This window comes from Kogia breviceps, chromosome 4 (assembly GCF_026419965.1).
Source record: "Kogia breviceps isolate mKogBre1 chromosome 4, mKogBre1 haplotype 1, whole genome shotgun sequence".
In the NCBI taxonomy this organism is placed as follows: domain Eukaryota; kingdom Metazoa; phylum Chordata; class Mammalia; order Artiodactyla; family Physeteridae; genus Kogia; species Kogia breviceps.
In genome coordinates, this window is record NC_081313.1 from 93,582,847 (window position 1) to 93,607,518 (window position 24,672).

The 24,672-nt window shown below is 37.7% G+C and overlaps 1 protein-coding gene across 3 annotated transcripts in view; it reads left to right on the forward strand.

Moving 5' to 3' along the window:
• Positions 1 to 24,672, forward strand: part of KCNN2 (potassium calcium-activated channel subfamily N member 2) — a 445,540-nt gene that overhangs the window by 394,558 nt on the left and 26,310 nt on the right. For all 3 annotated transcript variants that reach the window (XM_059061877.2, XM_067031464.1, XM_067031465.1), the window contains one exon: positions 7,426 to 7,567. In XM_059061877.2, the coding sequence (XP_058917860.2) occupies positions 7,426 to 7,567 (142 nt within the window). The remainder of the gene's footprint in view (positions 1 to 7,425; positions 7,568 to 24,672) is intronic.

A 24,672-nucleotide genomic window follows, 5' to 3' on the forward strand; every position in this document is an offset into this window, starting at 1 on the left:
TGCGAGGCAACCATTTTTAATGTTTATCTGTGATCTGTTTTTCCCCTTTGAAACTTTCAAAGATCATCTCTCTATTCCTAGTATTTAAAAATTTATGATGATCCCCCTCAGCACAGGTCTTTCGTTATTCTCTGTGAAAATACTAAGTAGAACTTTCCTTTAGAGATGCCTGCCTTCCAGTTTTCCCGGAAAACCAAAGAAATTTAAAAAAATTATCATTTCTTTCCTTCTACTTCTATGTTCTCTTTTTGAAGTTAGTTGTTAGACGCTCTGTGTTCTCTGAGAATATATCTTCTTTGTTCTCCCTTTTCCCTTCTCTTTTTGTCTTTTTGTTCTACTTTCTGGGAGATTTCTACCAACTTATATTCTAATTGTATTGTGATTATTTTTCTCATTATAATTTTAAGTTTTTTAAAATTCCCTCTTTTTTATTCTTTAATTGCACTTCTTTGTAGCATCCTGTTCCTTTTTATGGATGTTGTATTTTCCTTTAGTTATTTCATGATATAACTTAGAAAGTTCAGGAGTCCCACACCCCATCACTCTCCATTGTCTGGAGATTATTCTGTTTCCTCCCTTTTCCCTTCTTTCTTTCCTTTCTTTTCCCCTCCCATTTTTGTCAGTATCATTTTTATAGAAAGTATACTTCCAGTGTGTGCTGATCATTTGCTAGTCTTTCACGTTCAAGAGTGGGAATTGGAAACTTTGTATGGAGAGAGGACCTTAATGTCTATTGAAATTCACTATGGGTGGATAAGTGGAAAGCTGCATTTTTCATTAGAAAATCCTTGCTGTTAGTACATGAATGTCTTTTCACTGAAACTATTCTGTTTCTCCAGAGAGAAATATATTCTTTTTCTGTATAAGTAAGTTCTAATATAGGGTCAAGAACAGGGAATGAAGAAAGTAAACTGGGAATGTTGTTGTTCAGCTTGGAAACTTGAATTTAATTACCACGTTTTCAGCCCCAAACATCTTTCCTGACCTTAGCTGGGTCCTGGATCAGAATCTCCAGTGTTTCCTCAGTGAACAAACCTCTATCTCCTGTTAGTTGTCTAGCAATACCAGGCAGGGGCAAGCACCTGGGCATCTATTATTCCATATACTTAGACATCATAATTTCTCCTGTTTTCAACTTTGGACTTTACCCACTCATTGCATGACATCTGGTTTCTCCAAGTTGTGAACCTTCCATGGGTTCTATAATAATCTATGCCTTTTAATTTGGGGTATTTAGGCCATTTATATTTAATGTGGTTACAGATATGCTTGAGTAAATCTGTCCTCTGGCTACTTGTTTTCTATTTGTCCCATCTAGTCTCTGTTCCTTTTTTTTTTCCATTTCTGCCTCCTTTTGGATTGCTTATCTTTTTTTATTCTATCTTATATCCTTTATTAGATTATCACTTATTACTCTTTGATGTATTATTTTAATGATTCTTTTAGGAGTTATAGCATACCTATACACTTAGTTATACTATAACTAAATTGTCGCAGTTTTATCTTCCTTTGACATTGTATCACTTACTACAGGCTACCTTCAAGTGATAATGTACCACTTTACATATAGTATTTTCACTTCTCTGACCTTGCAGTTTTACTTGTGCATATTGATCAGTAAGTACTTGGCTGAATAATCAAGGAGACCTTTCTACAGATCTCTGGATCTCTCTCTGTGCAGATGTTTCCTCTCTGGTTTTTGGCCCTATAAACTCATGGCCTCCCTGTATTCCCAGCTCTGTCCTCAACTTGAGGAGACCTCTGGGCTCTGCTGATTTCCACACCTGAGCTATATTCTGGAATCTTTCTTGAGGCATTAAGCTGGGGCAATTTTAGGACTCTCTTTGGCTGTTTACCATCTCTCAGGGATCACTATTCTTTGTTTCTAGATTATCTATGTCTTGTTCACTATTGTTTCAAATATTTGTCTGCTTTTGTAGTTGTTTCAAGAAGCAGCATGAATTCAGTCCTTTATTGTTCCATCTTGGCTGGAAGCAGAATTCCCCATGCCCTTTTGTTTGTATAAAAATGTGTTATTTTTCATTCTCTGATTTCTCTTTTCCTTTTTTTTTTGTTATTGTGGGTTTATACCTTTTATAAATTGCCTTACTATCATTTTAGCAATATTTCAGGAGAGAATGGTGGATTCAGGAGAGAGAATTGATGATAGATTGATCACATGCATTTGAATCTCCATAATACTTTTCACTATATAACTGAGGCTGACATTTGAGATCAGAGCTGAAAATTAAGGTATTTTTGCTATTCATAGTATTAATAGTATGTTTAATGGAAAAGGATTAATGAACATAGTTTATCAGCTGTAAGCTTCCATTGTTGAATATTTTTTACATGTGTAAAAATAACTTATAAGTTGCCTACAGATCTTGGAACATAACATGACAAATCTGATTCATACTGATTGATGGGAAAGACTCATTTCTATGCCTTTTTTGTACATCTATATTTGTGATCCTGAAGGCCTAACATGTGACCAAGGGCAAGTCAGTTTGAGAAAAAATGTTTCATATTGTCATATTAGTTAATTCAATAAACACCAATTCCCTGCTCTATTCTTCTAAGTGAAGATAAAACAATGAGTAAGGCATAATCTTTGTCCTCAAATTCTTTATAATTTAGATTCTCAGGGCATGTTTGATAAGCAAAGTATACATTATATGTGTTGTGAACCATGTTGACATTGACTGATGGCATGAAGAGATATCTATAAGAGGCTCCCAGGATACAGAGAAAGGACCTATGGTCCAGCCTAGAGTACCATGCTAAAAATGCTATGTGGAGTCTGGAAAAGGGGAGTTATGAGCAGAATCTCAAAGTACAAGTCAGGGCTAGGAAGGTGGGGGAGGGTGGTTTTAGGCAGAAGGAAGTGTACCTGTAGAGAAAGAGCTGGGGAAGAGGATGGCATAACTGCCAGCTATTACTATGGCCAGAGCTCCTGTTACTTATGGAATGGTGCTGTGAGAGAGGCAGGAGTGATGGGCAGAGGTTGCTTCATTGAGCAGGAAGAATTCAGTAATGCTCTTGGAAAGATCACCCTTGTGAATTTTGACAAATATTATGGAAAGCTGCCATATTTGTGATTTAAGAAACAGTGGTAGACCCACAGTCAAGAATGAATGAAGAAATGAATGGAAACTAAGAAAAGGAACGTTTTACTTCTTTTAAAACATTAAAGCTGATTTTACAATCTTTAAGTCTCTAAAACATGCAATGCTGTAAAACAGAAATAAGTCCTCTCCCTAAACGCTAAAGTCCTTTTCTTAAAAAGCTTGCGATCATTAGGCATTCCTTATGCTAATTTTAATCTTCTTTAATATATTTTAATCAAACAAGCATTCGTATTCATTAGAATTTGAAATTTGCCATGTGAGTCATTGCTTCAAGTCTTTCCCAGAATACCTCCCCTTGTGGAGAAGGTCAGAATTGTCTGAGTAAGTTTGTGACGTGAACTTAAACTGTAAGAAACGTTTTGAAAATTTTTAACCATTTAAATTGTATATATTAATCGTTCACAGTGGTGTGGCTCTGGCATAAATTCAAAACCTGGAAGTGTTCTAAGTGAAAACGTCATCCTGTTAAGTCTAATATTTATTTCTGAGTTGCCAAGAAAGAAACCTTTATTGTTCTAATAGTAGCTAATGTGGTCCCTAATTACCTGCCTCTTCTTGACTAGTCATGACTAAGTATGCCTGAATGTAACAAAAACATTAGTATGAAATGTTATTTTTCCATTCTGAGCCATTTTTTCAGGTAGGTTAATTATTTATTAAGCAAAAAAGATAATTTACCATTGAACCCCAAGCCTTTAAATACCAACTCCTAGAAAGATATTTGTTTCTAATTAGGCCCTTCAATACAGCTTTACAGTATCTGACCCAATATAACGTGCATAGCATATGATAAATAATAATTGAATGATATAATGGCATAATACTTGAGAATGGTGAAGAGTTTAATGATGGGAGCAATTTGTATTTAAATTGTATTTAAAACTTGTGTATTTGTAAATGTAGGTAACTAGAGTCAGTGAATGCTTTTTATTGTAACTTTCAAAGTCATTTACTGCTCTAAACTTTGAAAACCAAATCAAAGTGCTTCAGGAAGAACAGATGATAAAGACTTTCACAGCCTTGCCAAAAGTTGAGAAGATTGACCTGTGGGCACCAGCAGTGAAGGTGTCCCTTTAAAGACCTTTGTTTACAGTATGAGATCTCAAGCTCCTCTTTGTAGTTGCTCTACCAAAGGAACACCATGTGCCTAGAGATGTGTTCTGGTAACTAGCGATGTAGCAATAACTTGAGGTTATCACTCAGATGTGGTCACATTTTCTAAGTGGGTAGTGATTGAGGACACTTTGTTGATATAGAAAGGGTGAAGAGTATAGCTTTTTCAGCCAGAAAGGTTGTCCATGTCTTAAAACATCAATGTAAAATGAGAAAATGCAAGTCAAGTGTTGAACACATAGTGAGGGCTCAACAAATATTTCATATGCACCAGGGAATTAGGGTCATTGGCTCTTGTATGTATCAAATCTTTGTGTAAATCATGATTTGTTAAGAAGAAACTTCGTCTCACAGTTAAAAATTGAATAGGCCATGAAGCTTTTGCCTCCCCTCTCTCATGTAGCCCACACCCACACCAGGGTAATGTATCCCTTGTTTCAGGCAACTGCTTGATGAGGACTATTCATAGAAAGCCCCAATATCGTGAGTGGGTTATTAATCCAAAGCTTACTTCTAAGGGTCTTGTTTGAAATAAAAACCACATGGCCCCATGGAAGGCTCATCACACAGGCATAGCAGGCTCCCCGAGCAGTCCACAGAGCCTGGTAGCTCATGTTGTGGCTGAACTACAGCATGGATCGCATCACCCTAATCCTATGTGCATGTTATTTAACAGAGTTTCTCAGAGGAAATACACTCATCTGGCTTCCTTAAAAGCTAGGAATTGATCTTCTTTTTAAATTATAGTTCATTAACAATGTTGTGTTAGTTTCAGGTGTACAGCAAAGTGATTCAGATAGCTATATATTCTTTTCAGATATATATATACATATATAGATTCTTTTTCAGATTCTTTTCCATTATAAGTTATTACAAGATATTGAATATAGTTCCCTGTACTATACAATAGGTCCTTGCTGTTTATTTAGTTTATGTATGTTAGTGTATATCTGTTAATCCCAAACTCTTAATTTACCCCTCCCCTTTGTTAACCATAATTTTTTTTCAATGTCTGTCTGTTTTTTTTGTAAATAAGTTCATTTGTATCATTTTCTTAGATTCCACATATAAGTGATATCATATGATATTTGTCTTCCTCTGTCTGACTTACTTCACTTAGTATGAGAATCTCTAGATCCATCCATGTTGCTGCAAATGGCATTATTTCATTCATTTTTATGGCTGAGTAATATGAGTACATCTTGACCTTCCTTTTGGCAATGACAGCCTCTCTACCCAGTCATCCTGGGAAGAGGGGACTCTGCATCTAAGTCATGGTGGCAGTTCCCTGGGGTAGAATGGTGGAGGTTGCTGCCCTCCCACCACCAGAGAATCACAGGATGCCCCTCAGCAGGGCTGGCTGCCTGTGTGCATGCCCTTCCATTTTCTTTTTGAAGATATGGTGATGCCGTCACTCTTCCTTACTCTGGGGTTCCACTCACTCCAGGCAGAGGTTTCTCTTTCCCTAGACCACAGTAGCAAAAAATACTATTTCTTAGTTCTCTCTTCTTTGTTAAAACACAAAGGTACCAAAGTGTTAAGCATAGACTTTTCTGTACCCAAAGACAGAGGCAAGATCCACGGTCTCCCCTTCAGAGGTATGATACTGCAGAGGAAAGCTTATACTCTATAAACTTCCTGCACTTTGGGCTATAGATGCAGAAGCCTTGGAATGATATGAAGAACAGGAAAATTTAAAAAAGAGAGAGAGAGAATGCACTGGCCCAATGTAGGTTGTATATGGGATCAATCCTGGGGCTTGGGTCATGGGGCAGCCTGCTTGCTTATACAACTCTGGCTACACAGACATATTGTTGAGCTGAAAGGCAGGACTGAGTGAGTGCAAGCTAGGGGATTATCAGCATGCTTTGGAGAGCAAGAAATAAGGAAGGGAAAGCCATCCCCAATGGTATCTGAGAGCTGGGAAGAAAGGGTGGTCCTTACAGAAGTTGCATGAAGAGCAAGGAATGTCTCTAGTGACCAGAGAGAGTCTGGGGTGTGCCTGCCATGGAGGAGGGCTACTCTGCCCCATGACTACACAGAGCATGCATCCAGGGCAAGTTTCTATAAAGTAACAACTTTCATGGCCTCACAGTTGTATTCATGGTGGATAATAGTGCCCCACGATGGGCCAGGGTTACTGTTTAACACTGATAATTCAAGCAAAATTTTATATCTGTTTCTGATATAAAAATCCTTCTTCTCATTAGAAAAATTTGACACCTCATAGAATAATGAGGATAAACTGCATCCCTCTCCCTCTTTTTGACTATAAACTCTGTGTGTATCTGGTGAGGTAATAACTTATATTAAGCTCCAGTTCTGGGCATGGATTATGCAATCAAAGGTACATTTTCCATCTTCAAGGAGGATGGCTAGTACAGGACCTCCAGGTAGACAGTTACAATGTAGTCCTGTGATGGAGGAATATATGGGATACTGAGGGAGCCCCAGAAATGGGCTGGGAGGAGCATAGACAGAAGAGGCTCCCACCTGAACTTATTTTGAAAGATGACTAGGAGTTGGCCCATTAAGAAATAAAGGTAGCAAAGGGAACACCGTGGCTCCTTTTGGTACAAAGATGAGGAGGGAGATCGGGGCACTGCATATTGTTCCACAAGTTGGGCACATCAGTGGGCATCAAGGAAAGATGAGATGTGAGCAAGGCCAAAGCAGTATTCAAAGATAAATGTGCGTTAATCAGGGCCTCCCTGGTGGCGCAGTGGTTGAGAGTCCGCCTGCCGATGCAGGGGACACGGGTTCGTGCCCCGGTCTGGGAAGATTCCCACATGCCACGGAGCGGCTGGGCCTGTGAGCCTGCGCGTCCGGAGCCTGTGCTCCTCAACGGGAGAGGCCACAACAGTGAGAGACCCGTGTACTGAAAAAAAAAAAAAAAAAAAAAAAAAAAAAAAAGCGCGTTAATCAACTTAAACCAGTGAGAAAAGCAATTTTCATATTTTACAGTTTCTCTTTCAGATTATTTTTAAAGTTGAGAAAGTCTGATGTCTTTCAGATTGCTTAGGTAGAACCCCAATTTATTTATAATAAAGAGCTTTGAAAACCTCCAAATAGAGCATTTTATTGACGCTACTTAGTAAATTCACTGTATTGAATCAAACTGCCCTTGGCAGCCCTACTCTAGATTAATTATGAAGGACTGGCTTTGTTTGCTGTTTTTCAGGTACCATGATCAACAGGATGTTACTAGCAACTTCCTTGGAGCAATGTGGTTGATATCAATAACTTTTCTCTCCATTGGTTATGGTGACATGGTACCTAACACATACTGTGGGAAAGGAGTCTGTTTGCTCACTGGAATTATGGTAAGTGTCTTTTTACTTTCTGTCTCTTTGATGAACACTCAAGAAAGTACTTTAGACCATTCCATCCATGTGCATAAGTCATAGTACGCTACTTCAATTTCCAAACACCAGAAAGGCAGCATAAATAAATCAGTTCTGTGTTCGGAGGAACATCAACAGTTCTCATCCTAATTCTCTTCATTGTGAAGTTCCATTGAGGACAGAGTGCTGTTAGAATGCTCTTTGTGGGCTATGTGCTAATTTGATGAGCAAATCTGATCTTAGAGCTTCAGCTTCAAGGTCAGAAGTTCTTTGTTTAAGTCTGAGTTCTGCCATTTCCTATTAGCCATGTGAACTTGAGTGAAATCCTCTTCCCTGAAATGTACTTCTCTCATCTGTAAAATGTGGACCATAATAACTATCTTGCAATGTGTTGAACAGTTGAAGAATTACATTTTTTTCCAATTATATAATTAGATAATAGTTATCATTTTAACAAATACTTGTTGAGTGCCGATTATGGCGCTGGCCTAGCAACTGAGAATATAGCAGAAAAGGGGCGAACTGTCTCTGTCCTGCCTTCATGGAGTTTACAGGGGAATGCCTACTTTTTAAAATAATTAACAAATGATTGTTATCTACATTTGTGACAAGTATGTGAGGAAGTAAGATTTCTGATCAGATTCGGGGGGACTGAGGGAGAAGAATGGGATCTACTAAGAGAAATAAATTCCTGGAAAGTTGACTTTTAAACTGAGGTGGGAAGGGTAGGTAGCCAGGCAAAGTGGGGGGAAGGAAGGGCATTCCAGGAAGAGGAAATAGTTTATTTGAAGAGAGTGAGGCAAGGAGGAGCTTGGTACATTGATGCAAGGCCACCAGGCCAGGAGTGTACAGAGTAAAGAGGAAAAGTGGCATGAGGCTGGGGATGGGAGGCCAGATCTTGGGGATCTGTTGAGTGAGGTTTGCTGCCCGTGGTGATGTGTCACTCTTTTGGGACACCTAGCAGGCTCAGACATGTTCCTTGCCCCTTACACACTACGATGTGGCCAGGGCTGGTGTGTACCATTTGTTTTAGATGTCTGAAAATGAAAGGCTAGCAAATTGTCTAAAAATGTATTATAATGTGGTGTGAACTTTGAAATGTCAAAGCCAGATACACCACTTTTAGTGACCTAGGTTCACTCCATTCCTTATCTTCTTTTTATCGTTGGATTACAGCAAAGAGCATTATCCTGATACTTGTTTGGTTCCTGCCTACAGAAGGATGTGAACTAGTACTGGAAGCTCCTTAGTCAGGAAATTCCCAGAATGTCTGAAGTTAGGCATCTCTGCCCAACGCCTTCATTGTGTCCACCCCCAAGTTGGCAGGAGAGGAACAGGCTCCCCATGCGAGGGCCTTTGAATGGTGGCCAGGGCAGCGTGTACCCTTGTAGCAGCTGTCTAGGAAGATTATTCCAAGAGTCAGAACTAGCTGGAAGGACTGAGTGCCCATGACATACATAGAGCGAGAACATTCTTCTCCCACTTAGTAGCACTAAATAGCTAGATGTGAAAATAAAACCTGGGGGCTAATTTTAAGGTTACAGGAGTAACAAGATGACCATTTGTGGAAAATATAATTTGGGGTCATAATTTAACATTGTTTGTAAAAGAAAAGTACAGTTTTGTGAATTTTAGTGATTTTTTTTCATTATAATTGGTATGGTCCTTTATGTTTACTCTTGGATCACTTCCTTTTTCCTCAAAAGATAGCATTTTATTATATAGTATAATGCTTTGGGAAATAAAATTTGCATGGATGTATTTTTGGAGGGCCCATAACAAGCCCACAAGGGACATGAATGATGCTATTTATAAACACAGTACTGGGAATTGCAGAGTCTTTCCCCTTATGCTTCTTAGAAACAATTTCCTTGGTTTTGCTTTTTGGCAAGATACCCCCTTTTATTCTTGAATCAGGTATGACTCAGGGTTTATGCAAACCTCTTCATTTGTCACAGATCAGAGCCAAGTTTGAGGTTAACCTTGCCTGGATCTTGTAGTACTTTTATCTTTCCTTCATTTTTTTCTCTGTCCCTAATGTCTCAAGAACAGCTCCTGCAAAGTCTCATCTGACGGCACAAATTTTATATTTAGTTCATTGAACTACTTCCTTGCTTAGGTGTCACTGGTGATCTTACTTTATTTTTAGAAAATATTTTATAAGCCACTTTTAATCTATATGGACGCAAAAATGTTATATGCAGTGAAATTTACAGTGACTTTACTACTGTCCTCTAAGCTCATGGTGAAAACAGTCCCTCTGTCCTTAGGCTGAAGAGCTCCATTCCATCTCCCTCTTAAGGAACAGACATTTCTTAATTGACCCAATCAAAAATTGTTTACTTGCATATAGAGAAATTGAGTGCTCTTTGACTAGCCTAATTGAAATACTGTGTAGAGGTGCATTGTCTCTATCCATCGGCCAAATAAATTCCCACAGAGTCAGGCCACAGAGCAGTCTTCTGGGGGTGAGCTTCTGGGAATTGGTTATATCCCATGTAAATTTCCTGGGGATGAAGAGCCTATGTATTGCAGTTACCTAGAAACTATTACAGAGAGTGGCTGACAAATATAGTTTCCTAAAACATAAGTTTTTTTCAGTCTATATAAAAGGTTAGTTTCCTTTAGATGAACTGTGTTTCTCTTTTGTCAGACAATTTTTTTTTCTTTTTTTTTTTTTTTTTTGCTTTTGATATCAGGAAGTTTAAATACCAGTTTGTCACTTTGGGATTGTCTAAGCTAGATATGACTTTTTTTTAATTTCAGGCTTTTTTTTTTTTTTCTTTCTTTTTCTGGCCTGTTCTCCCTGGGACTTTTGCAATGCATGTTTAGGTAAAATACACATTGTCACATTTCTCATGAGTCATCTCTCTGTGTTTCTCTAGCCTTTAATAAATTGTGAAAAAGAAACACAATTCACAATACTCCTGGGAGAGTACAGGGTCATCCCTGAATCATCTTGTGTATTGTCTCTGAAGTATTATGATTCTTTGTGTTCTTTTATATTTCAATTTTCTTGTTCTTGTGTTTAGGAAATTTTGATAGAATTTATACCTTTATGTGTTTTTTTCACTTTGAAGTAAAATACAGTTGATCTGAATGCTAATACCTACAAAGCTTTCCTATTTCAAAAATGTAGACATAAAGAAATTAGCACTGCATTATTTCTTCATAAAGCTATTGAATTATTTCATAGGATCATCTTAGATGTTCACATTTCATTGGTAAAAACTCAATTAAAATGTAATTAAGAATTTTAAATAGCTTAATTTATGTCATGAGTTATATTTTTGGGAGCCAAGGATATTAAGATTTAGGACATTTCTGCCATGGTCTTGGCAGAAATATATTGTTAAACCATGAGGAGAGAGAGTTTTTCCAGAATATTTCTAAGAGAGAAACAAATGGTCTTATCAAAAAATAACTTCTCCTTGCCTAAAATGTAAATTGTAAATGCAGGACAATCATGCAAAGCTTTTAAAATGAGTTTTAGGTTGTGTTTACAATGCTATACATAGATGATTATGAAAATACTAAAACAAGTGGACTTTATATACTGAAATGCCTGAACAAGAATTCCATTGTGATAGATCAAACAAGTCAAGTAGAAATTTTTCTTTTACCAGACCTAACTAATATTAGAGCTTAAGAGACAAAGATCTCTTCCTTTCCCCTGGGTATTATTTTGAAAACCTAAGATCATAGGATTGCCTAATAGACAAGGTCGCTCATTACCCTTCAAGAGAAAACTATTAAAGTTGTAATTACTTACTTATTCCTTGTTCTTCTATCCTTCCTCTTTTTAAAAAAATGTTAATGAAATATAGTTGTTTTACAACGTTGTATTAATTTCTTCTGTACAGCACAGTGCCTCAGTTATACATAATATATATTCTTTTTCATATTCTTTTTCCTTTATGGTTTGTCACAGGATATTGAATATAGTATAGGTCCCTATGTTATACAGTAGAATATTGTTGTTTACCGATCCTATATATAATAGTTTGCCTCTACTAATCCCAAACTCCCAATTCTTCCCTCCCCGGTCCCACCCCCCTTGGCAACCAAAAGTTTGTTCTCTATGTGTGTGAGTAGGTTTTTGTTTTGTAGATATGTTGATTTGTGTGGTATCTTAGATTCCACATGTGATATCATATGGTACTTGTCTTTTTCTTTCTGACTCACTATGCTTTGTATGATAATCTCTAGGTCCATCCATGTTGCTGCAAATGGCATTATTTCATTTTTTCTTTATGGCTTAGTAGTATTCCATTGTGTGTGTGTGGATATATGCCCAGAAGTGGGATTGCTGGATCATATGGCAACTCTATTTTTAGTTTTCTCAGGAACTTCCATACTGTTTTCCATAGTGGCTGCACCAACTTACATTCCCACCAACAATGTAGGAGGGTTCCCTTTCCTCCACACCCTCTGTAGCATTTGTTATTTGTAGACTTTTTAATAATGGCCATTCTGACTGGTGTGAGGTGGTACCTCATTGTAGCTTTGATTTGCATTTCTCTAATAATTCGTGATGTTGAGCATCTTTTTCATGTGCCTATTGGCCATCTGTATGTCTTCTTTGGAGAAATGTCTATTTAGGTCTTCTGCCCATTTTTTGATTGGGTTGTTTGGTTTTTCTGTTGTTGAGTTGTATGAGCTGTTTGTATATTTTGGAGATTAAGCCCTTGTTGGTCACATCATTTTCAAATATTTTCTCCCATTCCGTAGGTTTTTTCACTTTGTTTAGAGTTTCCTTTGCTGTGCAATGGCTTGTAAGTTTGATTAGGTCCATTTGCTTATTGTTGTTTTTATTTCTTTTGCCTTGGAAGGCTGACCCAAGAAAACATTGGTACAATTTATGTCAGAGAATGTTTTGCCTATGTTCTCTTCTAGGAGTTTTATGGTGTCTTGTCTTATATTTCAAGTCTTTGAGCCATTATGAGTTTATTTTTGTGTACAATGTGAGGGTGGGTCCTAACTTCACTGATTTACATGGGGCTCTCCAACTTTCGCAACACCACTTGCTGAAGAGACTGTCTTTTCTCCATTGTATATTCTTGCCTCCTTTGTTGAAGATTAATCATTTATAGGTGTACAGGTTTATTTCTGGTCTCTCTATTATGTTCCATTTATCTGTATGTCTGTTTTTGTGCCAATACCTTGCTGTTTTGATTACTATAGGCTTGTAGTATCGTCTTAAGTCTGGGAGGTTTATGCCTCCAGCTTTGTTCTTTTTCCTCAGGATTGCTTTGGCAATTCTGGGTCTTTTATGGTTCCATATAAATTTTAGAATTATTTGTTCTATTTCTGTGAAAAATGTCATGGGTAATTTAATAGGGATCACATTGAATCTGTAGATTGCTTTGGGTAGTATGCTCATTTAAACAGTATTAATTCTTTCAATCCAAGAGCATGGGATAGCTTTCCATTTCTTTGAATCATCTTTAATTTCCTGTATTAATGCTGTGTAGATCTCAGCATACAAGTCTTTCATGTCCTTGGTGAGATTTATTCCTAAGTATTTTTTTTGGTGCAATTTTAAAAGGGATTGTTAGTTTGCATTCCCTTTCTTATATTTCATTATTAGTGTAAAGAAATGCTACCAATTTCTGTATGTTAATCTTGTATCCTGCTACCTTGCTGAATTAATTTATCAGTTCTAGTAGTTTTTTTGTTTGTTTCTTTATGGTACGTGGGCCTCTCACTGTTATGGCCTCTCCTATTGCGGAGCACAGGCTCCGAACGCGCAGGCTCAGTGGCCATGGCTCACGGGCCCAGCCGCTCCACGGCATGTGGGATCTTCCCGGACCAGGGCATGAACCCGTGTCCCCTGCATCGGCAGGCGGACTCTCAACCACTGTGCCACCAGGGAAGCCCAAGTTTCAGTAGTTGTTGTGTGGAGTCTTTAGGGTTTTCTATATATATTATCATGTCATATGCATAATGACAATTTTACCTCTTCCCTACGAAACTGAATAACTTTTATTTCTTTTTCTTGTCTGATTGCTATGGCTAGGACTTCCCCTACAGTGTGGAAGAGAAGTGGTGAGAGTGGGCATCCTTGTCTTGTTCCAGATTTTAGCAGGAAGGCTTTCAGCTTTTCACCATTGTGTATTATACTGGCTGTGGGTTTGTCATAAATAGCTTTTATGTTGAAATATGTTCCCTCTATATCCACTTTCATAACGGTTTTTATCATGAATAGATGTTGAATTTTATCAAATGTTTTTCTGCATTTGTTGAGATGATCATGTGGTTTTTGTCTTTTCTTTTGTTGGTGTGGTTTATCACATTGATTGATTTATGTGTGTTGAACCATCCTTGTGAACCTGGGATGAATCCCACTTGGTCGTGGTGTATGACATTTCTTATGTGCTGTTGGATTCACTTTGCTAATATTTTGTTCAGAATTTTTTTTCTTTTTTTTCTTTGTGGTACACGGGCCTCTCACTGTTGTGGCCTCTCCCATTGCGGAGCACAGGCTCTGGACACACAGGCTCAGCGGCCATGGCTCACAGGCCTAGCCGCTCCGCGGCATGTGGGATCTTCCCAGTCCGGGGCATGAACCCGTGTCCCCTGCATCAGCAGGCGGACTCTCAACCTCTGTGCCACCCGGGAAGCCCTGTTCAGAATTTTTGCATCTATATTCATCAAAGATATTGGCCTGTAATTTTCTTTGTTGTTAGTGTCTTTGTCTGGTTTTGGCATCAGGGTGATCGTGGCTTCATAGAATGTCTTTGGGAGTATTCCTTCATCTTCAATCTTTTGGAAGAGTTTGAGAGGAATCAGTATAAGTTTTTCTTTGTATGTTTGGTAGAATTTCCCAGTGAAGCCATCTGGTCCTGGACTTTTGTTTGTAGGGAGTTTTTTTATTACTGATTCGATTTCATTTCTAGCGATTGGTCTGTTCAAGTTATCTATTTCTTCTTGATTCAGTTTTGGTGGGCTGTATGTTTCTAGAAAGTTGTTCATTTTTTTTGAGGTTGTCAAATTTTTTGGCATATAATTGTTCATAGTATTCTCTTATTTATTTTGTATTTCTACTGTATCTGTTGTGATTTCTCCTCTTTGATTTCTTATTTTATTTATTTATTTGGGTCATCTCTTTCTTCATGGTGAGCCTAGCCAGAGGTTTGTAAATTTTGCTTATCCTTTCAAAGAACAAGCTCTTGGTTTTATTAATTTTTCTATTGTTTTTTGATATCTATTTTATTTACTTCCTCACTGATCTTTATTATCTCCTTCCTTCTGCTGACTTTAGGTTTTGTTTATTATTCTTTTTGAAATTCTTTTAGATGGGTTAGATTGTTTGAGATTTTTCTTGTTTCTTAAGGAAGGCCTGTATTACTATGAACTTCCCTCTAAGAATTGCCTTTGCTGCATGCCATAGATTTTGTATGGTTGTGTTTTCATTGTCATTTGCCTCAAGGTATTTTTTAATTTCTTCTTTGATTTCATTATTGACCCATTGGTTTTATAGTAGCATGTTGTTTAGTCTCCATGTAATTGTTTTTTTCTCGTTTCTTTTCTGTGGTTCATTTCTAGTTTCATGCCACTGTGGTCAGAAAAGATGCTTGAAATCATTTCTATACTCTTCAATTTGTTGAGGCTTGTTTTGTGCCCAAGTATGTGGTCAATCCTAGGAATGTTCCACGTGCACTTGTAAAGAATGTGTATTCTGCTTTTTTTGGATGTAGTGTCCTAATTAAGTGTAACTGTTATGTTGTATCATTTAAGATCTCTGTTGCCTTATTGATTTTCTCTCTTGAAGATCTATCTTTTGATGTGAGTGGGGTGTTAAAGTCTCCCACTATTATTGTATTCCTGTCAATTTCTCCCTTTATGTCTGTTAATATTTGTTTTATGTATTGGGTGTACATATATTGGGTGTATATATATTGACAAATGTAATATTCTCTTCTTGTATTGATCCTTTTATCATTATATAGTGTCCTTCTTTATCTTTCTTTATAGCCTTTGTTTTAAAGTCTATTTTGTCTGATACAAGCATTGTGACCCCCCCACTGTCTTGTCCTTTCCATTTGCATGAAATATCTTTTTCCATCCCCTCACTTTTAATTTATCTGTGCTTTGCCTTAAAGTGTGTCTCTTGTAGGCAGCATATTGTAGGATCTTGTTTTTTTTAATCCAGTCTGCCACTCTGTGTCTTTTGATTGGAGCATTCAGTCCATTGACATTTAAGGTAATTATTGATAGATACGTATTTATTGCCATTTAACCTTGTTTTTCCACTGATTTTATATTTCTTCTTTGTCTTTTTCTTTTTTTCCTTTTGTAGTTTGATGATTTTCTTTTGTATTATGCTTATGTTCTCTTCTTTTTGGTTTTTGTGAATCTGTTGTATGTTTTTGATTTGTGGTTGCTGTGTTTGTTAAGTATTATAACCCCTTCCTATATCTACTTGCTTTATACTGGTAGTCATATAGGCTCAAACACATTGTAGAAAAAAAATCTACATTTTCTTATTCTCTTCCCCCACATTTTATGATTTTGATGTCCTATTTTGCATCATCATTTTCATCCTTTTTCTGTTCATTGTGGTTATTGATTTCACAGAATTTTTTTAAATTTTTTTAATCTGTGTACTGTCTTATTTAAGTGATTTACTTTCCAATTGTGATTTTCGCTTTTCTACAGATTCTTGCTACTTTTCTATTTAGAGAAGACCTTGCCATATTTTCTTTAGGGTAGTTTTAGTATTGCTGTATTCTTTTAGTTTTTACTTGTCTAAAAATTTCTTTATTTCTCCCTCTATTCTAAATGATAATCTTACTGGGTAGAGTATCCTAGGTTACAAATTTTTCCCTTTTAGGACTTTGAATATATCTTGTTACTCCCTTCTGGCCCGCATCATTTATGTAGAGAAATCCACTAATAGCCTTATGGGGGTTGCCTTGCAATTAGTTCTTTGTTTTTCTCTTGCTGCCTTTAGAATCCACTTTAACTTTTGCCATTTTTATTATAATATGTCTTGGTTAAGGTCTGTTTGGGTTTATCTTGTTCAGGACCCTCTGTGCTTCCTGTATTTGGATATGTTTTCCTTCTTTAGTTTTGGGAAGTTTTCAGCCATAATTTCTTCAAATACATTTTCAATTCTCTATTCTCTTTCTGGAATCTCTATTATGTGTAGATTGGCATGCTTTATGTTATCCCATAGGTCTCCTATACTGCTTTCTTTCTGTTTTCATTTGGGTTTCTGTCTGCTGTCCTGATTGGGTGATTTCCATTATTCTGTCTTCTAGATCACTAATTTGTTCTTCCACATTATTCATTCTGCTATTCATAGCCTTTAGTTCAGCTTTTGTTTCTTCAAATGAATTCTTTAATTTTTCTTGGCTCCTTCTTATAGTTTTCTAGTTCCTTTTTACAGTAATCTGCATTTCTGTCAATAGCCTTTCTTAATTCCTTCAAATTTTTCATTATCTTCTTTTTGAACTTGATGACTATTAGACTGAAGAGATCTCTTTGTTTGTTCTATCAGGGGAATTATCTCGACCTTTTAATTGGGAGTGGTTTCTCGGCTTTCATTTTACTTATATTTCTGTTGCTCTATGAGTTTAGGAAGAACAGTTATCTACTGTGGTCTTGGAGGACTATTTTTATGTGAGAACGTCCCTGTGTAGCCTGCATGTAAACTCATTAATATTTTTTGGTGTGAAGGCTGTTTTTAGTATGGATGCCTGCCACCTCTTTCCTCAGTGTATTCTGGCCATTATCACCTTGATAGGAGGTGTGACTGATGTTGTGCTGACCAGAGCCTGCACTGGATATTGAGCAGGGCCTCCTCTTTGCTCTGTGGCTGTCACTGACCTGTCCAGGGCAGGGTCTGCTCCCTAGTTGCTGGAGTAAAAGCCCCCAGCTCCGTTTCTGAGCTGAGATTTCTGATATGCAGTGTGAGGTAGGCGGGATTGGAGGTGCTCCCACGGGGAGAGAAACCAATGAGTATTCCTCCACTGGGCCTGTTCACCTGTGAGTATACTCTGCTGTGTCACCTTTCATCCATTGTGCAGGCTCACAAAGCACACTCTTGTTAGCACTGCCCTTGGCCCCTCTGTAACCATGGGTATGCTGACTATCAGCCCTGGTGCTTCTCAGTCTTTGTTTTTCACAAAGCCACCAGCATAGGTCCGCTAAAGTCAGGTCCCAGGACTGCAGTCATCACGCATCTGGACCTGCTGTGGGAGTTATGGAGGCATCTCAGACCCTGGCCCAGCCCAGCCCCCATGTGTACGTGCCCACAAAGCCCACAGCTGCTAAGGCCAGACCCGTCCCAGCCGTGGGAGCACCAGTTGTCCGTTCAGATGTTCCACAGGCACTGCATTTACAAAGCCAGCTGCGGAGGTGTGAATCTGTGGTTTGCACAGTCATGGGCAAAGATTTCAGCTCTGCTTCCTAAATTGCACAGTCCCTTTCATCCTACCCCATTACTTGGAGATCTTTCTTGTCCTTTCAGATGTTTGAGGTCTTCTGCTAGTGTTCAGTAGGTGTTCTGTGAGAAATGTTCCACTTGTACATGTATTCTTGATGTATTTGTGGGAAGAGGTGAGTTCCATGTCCTTCTACTCCACCATCTTGATTCTGATCCCCTATCCTTCTACTTTTTGAGGAGGTGCTGAGGATTTATTGTTTTGGATGTCATGATAAACGCTGGGATGAAGTTTAAATGGCTTTATCCTTTTGCTTGAAGGCAGGCAAATAACAGTGTTACATCGTGGTGTCTTAGCTTTTTGTCAGTACCAGCTAGTTTCTCAGTATCTCCAACTTTATAATAAAGTAATCGATTTGCTTAACATTTAAAAAGTTACCCTATCTACCATTTTATATCTGTACATAAAGATATAACACAAGCTGAATGCTATCATTTTTCCTTACCTATGGGTATATATGTTTGTTTCAACAGTAGAATACAGCCTCATTGGTAAGGGTATCTCTTGTCTTATATTAAAATGAAAGTCATTCATTTTTAATTTTTGCTTCTCTGCTTTCGTAAAATTATGGCATGTCCTGTTGGCCCTTTAACTACTTAGAGTATGGATGACTGCATTTTTTGGCATAAATTATTTTTAAATATGGAGCAATATCTGCACAGTCCTAGGGATACTGGTTATTATCTGATAAGTGGTCCTCTACTGATAGTGACCTGTAAACCTTAGATTTCAACAAGTCCTCTATGTATTCCTCAAGAAAAGTGAGGTGACTTCAGATCTGAGCAATTTAAGCTTCTTCCATCCCATCAGTAATTCTGTATAAACAAAAGCAATGCATAAAGGTTTTCCACTTTGTAACAATTTAAAAATCACACCAGTTAATTTTTAAAATTTTATTCAGGGAGCAAAAAAAGAAAAGTAATCACTTTTTTACACCACATTAGGATAAGAACACTTCATAATTGCCATCATCAAATTTAGCAGGTATCAAAGAGTCTTGATTTAAGGTCACATGGCATCTCATTCAATTGTCAGAGTTCAGTAGTTTTCACCCTGAAGGGTAGTAACACTGCCGTGTTAATTCAATCAGAAGATATTCCAAAACAGAGCCATAAGTTAGCCAGAGCTTATAGTAAGAGAATGACTGGTATTAAAGAAGGCTAAACCTAAAGTATGACTATATTCCTGCTACTTCCTGTCTTTGCATTTAAGGATTACTTTTACCCTGCCAGTAGAAGTAGGAGTCCTGAAAAACCAGACTAGAGCCATTCCTTGGTGTTGCATGTGTGAATAAGGAAAAAAAAAATCCCAGGATCTTTTATATGTCTTGTACAATTTGATATGAGGTGTTTAATATCAAATAATAACTTTGAAGAGGTTTTTACCTTACTTTTTGTTTTTTGGTACTTTCTGGCATGTTCGTTGAATCTCATCAAATAAAGGCTCATTGAAGAGAGCGTATCTTTAAATTCTTACCATAGTTTCTGTTTTGTGCAGAGCAGCTGGAGGGGATCATGGGCCTTTTCAGTCCTAAAGCTAAATTCCCCACCATTGCCCCAAGCAGACCTTCACTTCTCCCCAAGAAAATTTCTTAAGAAATAAGACAGCTGCTTTTTTCCAGGTACAGGCAAGTATAGCTGAAAGTTGTTGTGACCTTCTAGTATTCGACTCATTGTCTCTACAATTCCATCTACATTTTCTAAACTATCAGCACTTTGAATTGGCAGAGCTGCCCTTCCTGTCTCTGAAATACGTGCACTCACATTGGCACCATTGCTAATAAGGAGATTTAAACCCCAGGATGACTCATTGTTGATGACCCGTTTTATGTACCACTTCCTTCTTTCCAGCCACCAAAGCACACAAGAAGGAGCTGAACAAGCAAATGACTCGAAAGGAGACTTGGGGTTCCTAAGCCCAGGTTTTATCACTGAACTCAAAAACCCACACACACCTTCTCCCCTCTTCCTTAGGATGAGAACATTTTAACTGACATCTGCCCTCCTATCAACAATATAGTTGACCCTTGAGCCACACCAGTTTGAACTGCCTGGATCCACTTACTGCAGATATTTCTCAGTAGTAAATACTGTAGTACTACACAATCCATGGTTGATTGAATTCATAGCTATGGAGGGCCCACTATAAGTTATACTCGAATTTTCAACAACAAGGAGGGTGGGCATCCCTATCCCCCTCCTTGTTCAAGGGCCAACTGTATTTGAAGATACTCAGAGGGAATTTATCTTCAAAGTTATCTTGAATGTTGTTTATTTTCATAACCTAAAGAGATCTTGTAAAACTCCAATGGGATATTATACTGAAGCTGAATGTTTTATAGACTCTTTCTTACTTGCCAGAAATGCTTGTTTTATGTATCTTTATGAAAGAATAATTGTCAGGCAACTACACTAAAAAATGTATTTATTGTTCTAGGATATTTAATCAGTCAACCCCAGGGACAAAAACATGGGTAATGTTTTCAAGTAATCATTTTACCTTCCCTTTGAAGAACAAGTTAATATTTTAAAATGCAAGTTAATCCTTCAGCTATTTTATTAACTTAGGTGCATTTTCAGTAGAAAGCATGATTTTCTCAAAATATGTTAAGAAATTTTCATTAGTGATAGGCAATCAATCAGCTATCGAACTAAAGTTTGACCTTTTAGGAGCTATTGTAAGACCCAGGAGGATAATTAATTTAACACTGGAACACTTTGAACTTCAGCAATTTGGGGCAGAGCCCTTCTCTGTGATGGTGAGTATTCTGGAATTTCCCCCCAAATTTTAAATTTTATTATTATTATGTTGAATCTTTGGCAGATGCCTTTTTAACTAAGGAAGGAATGAAAACCTTTCCCCAGTGTGATATTAAAGGAATTTTCCTCTCCACAGGCTTGTGTATTAAGTTATTAAAACTTGATCTCAAAGTGGTGTTTCAAAATCATTCTTAGAAGTGTTAGTAGGATCAGCATCACCAGTGATCTAAAGTAAAAATATGTCACTTCTCTGAATTTTTCAAACACTGTGTGATTAATGATCTTGGGGAAAACGAGCTGCTTGAACTTCTTTTACATTCTAGGGACTGACATGGCTTTCAATGTATGTGCTATATTAGAGAAGAATACAACAGAGAAAAGCACTACATCTTTATTTTTTTATTGAAGTAGAGTTGATTTACAACATTGTGCTAATTTCTGCTGCACAACAAAGTCACTCCGTTATACACCTATATACACTCTTTTTCATATTATTTTTCATTATGGTTTATCACAGGTTATTGAATCTAGTTCCCTGTACTATACAGTAGGGACCTGGTTGTTTATCCATTCTAAATGTAACAGTTTATATCTACTAAACTCAAACTCCCAGTCCATCCCTCTCCCTCCTCCTTGGCAACCACAAGTCTGATGTCTATGTCTGTGAGTCTGTTTTTGTTTTGTAGATAGGTTCATTTGTGCCATATTTTAGATTCTACATATAAGTGATATCATATGGTATTTCTGTTTCTCTGTCAGACTTCACTTAGTATGATAATCTCTAGTTGCATACATGTTGCTGCAAATGGCATTATTTCATTCTTTTTTATGGCTGAGTAGTATTCCATTGTATATATATACCACATCTTCTTTATCCATTCCTCTGTCGATGGACATTTAGATTGTTTCCGTGTCTTAGCTATTGCGAATAGTGCTGCTGTGAACATATGGGTGCATGTATCTTTTGGAATGTAGTTCTGTCTGGATATATGCCCAGGAATGGGATTTCTGGATCATATGGTAACTCTAGTTTTTTGAAGAACCTCCATACTCTTCCCTGTAGTGGTTGTACCAATTTACATTACCACCAACAGTGTAGGAGGGTTCCTTTTTCTTCACACCCTCTCCATCATTTGTCATTTGTAGACTTTGGGGCCATTCTGACTGGTGTGAGTTGATACCTCATTGTGGTTTTAATTTGCATTTCTCTAATAATTAGTGATGTTAAGCATCTTTTCATGTGACTCTTGGTCATCTGTATGTTTTCTTTGGAGAAATGTCTATTTAGGTGTTCTGCCCATTTTTCAATTGAGTCATTCATTTGGTTGGGTTTTTTTTTTTTTTTTTTTTTTTTTGGCTGTGTTGGGTCTTTGTTGCAGTGCGCAGGCTTCTCATTGTGGTGGGTTCTCTTGTTGCGGAGCATGGGCTCTAGGCACGTGGGCTCAGTAGTTGTGGCGCACAGGCTTAGCTGCTCACGGCCAGTGGGATCTTCCTGTACGAGGGCTTGAACCTGTGTCCCCTGCAGGTGGATTCTGAAGCACTGTGCCACCAGGGAAGTCCCTGGTTTTTTGATATTGAGTTGTATGAGCTGTTCGTATACTTTGGAGATTAAGCACTTGTCGGTCACATTGTTTACAAATATTTTCTCCCATTCTGTAGGTTGTCTTTTTTTTTTTTACAGTTTTGTTTGCTATGCAGGCACTGCATTTTAATTTGGCAGCATCTAAGACTCTCCAGGTGTTGGGATTCAACTACAGCTTATGCGTTCTGATTGTCATTTGTCTGTTCACTGTGATCTGGCACAACGAGCATTAATACTTATCTTTTCTAAGGACAAGGCCTCTCTCCCCCACTCCTCTCTCTCTGCAACATCTAATTTGTTAGAAGGAAAGATGATAAACCAGCCAAGAGAAACCTAAACCTTTGACTTTAATGTATTGGCGTCATAAACACCATGTTTTGTTTTGTTTTGTTTTAATTTAGTTTTTAGTTCTCTGAGCATCTTAAAGTGGCAAGTTAGTTATTTGCTTAGCTTTTTCTTAATAACATAAATGAAATGAGAGAAAAGTAACCAGGATACATTTTCTGACTGGTGAAAGGACTATGACTCATCTTGTTAAAGGCATGCAGGGATCTTAATTTCAGAGAATAACATATGTTAGTCCCAACTGTTTCTATATCCATTGTGATCATGACAAGATTTGGAGAAAATGTTGTACAAGCATATTTACTTTCATTCTATTAACTTTATGAAACAGAACAGTCCAGGAAATAGACACTGAGTGGACAATAACATCACACCATTACTTAAATTACTATAACAATTCATGTGTTGGCAGGAACTTACCTTGCACCTTTCAGGGGTAAGCCAACTTCATTTTGCATAACTCTAACAGTTTTTTTTTTAAGTTACTTTTTTGAAACCCGATTCTATACATATCAAAACCTCTTATGATTTATTAAGAACCTGGGGAGGTATAAGACTTACATATAAGGAGTAATGGACTTTGAAGAAAAAGAGGTTTCTAAGTGGCTCTTGGGGTACAATTTAAAGGGTACAGTTAGGATAATGGAGTGAGGGATATAGGCAATGGTTTCACTAATTACTTAATTGTCAGATTCACTTGCTTCTCTAGTTTACAACAAAGGTAATCATTTAATATACAAGACTTTGGTGAGCTAGAGAACATTCAGCAAGAAATGGGCTGGCAGTGGGAAAAAAATATCACTCAAGAATAAGCACAAATAAAAATCAACTTCCAAAGGCTCTTGATACCAGTGATTTTCCACTCCTGTTGGGATTTTGATTTCTTTCCAGAAGAATTGCAGCAGTGGCCTCCTGCCAGAGGAGAACAATATTCAGCTTATAGTGCCAACTGCCACTTACAGCTATCTCTCCAGTGGTAGAAGCCCCTCAGATTTTTGTATCTGCTGCTTATTAAAAAGCTCTTGACTTTCCCTTGGTTCACTGATTGAGGAATGCCTGGGAGCCTAGATGCAACAGGTGATCCCGTTCCTGTCCAACAAATGCCATCACACTGTGGGTAGGTACAGAAGGCTAGCCTGAGGGGCCACTGATTCCTTCCACCAATTCAGGCTAGCCTCTCATCAGTATACTGTAACTTATTTAGATTTTGTGGCAGGTGTTTGAAAGTCAAGATAATAGGTGTAGATGCTTCCAAAAGGCATTCTTTTCCTTCATTGGTATCCAGCCATAAAAATCACTTGCTTTCATTGTCTACACACAGCCCCAAAGATCAAGATAGCTATCACACAGCCCATACATTTCTGACCTTGTCCTCTCTGTCCTCTTCCTTTATGCTCCTTGTTTATCATTTCCTGAATGGCTTCATAAGTGAAATGACTCTGGTAAGAACCTTTACCTCATGTTTAAAATAGAAACTAAGTAATGGAGTTTGCCATTTTCTTTCCATATCGTCCTTCACTTAAAGCAGTGACTTTGTGTTGGAATCACGTGGAGAGCTTTAAAAGATTCTAGTCACATTTAAGTTTAAAAAACACTGATTTAAAAGTTGCACCAGTGGGCTTCCCTGGTGGCGCAGTGGTTGAGAATCCGCCTGCCGATGCAGGGGACACGGGTTCGTGCCCTGGTCCAGGAACATCCCACATGCCGCAGAGCAGTTGGGTCCATGAGCCATGGCTGCTGAGCCTGCGCGTCCGGAGCCTGTGCTCCGCAACGGGAGAGGCCACAGCAGCGAGAGGCCCACATACCACACACACACAAAAAAAGTTGCACCAGTTATAAAGTAAGAATAATGTTTTGCCTTATTTTGGTAACTAACCATATTCCTCAATTTTTAAACATTCATACTCTAAGAGTATTTGTTTTGCTTTGAAATACAGTGCTTCATTT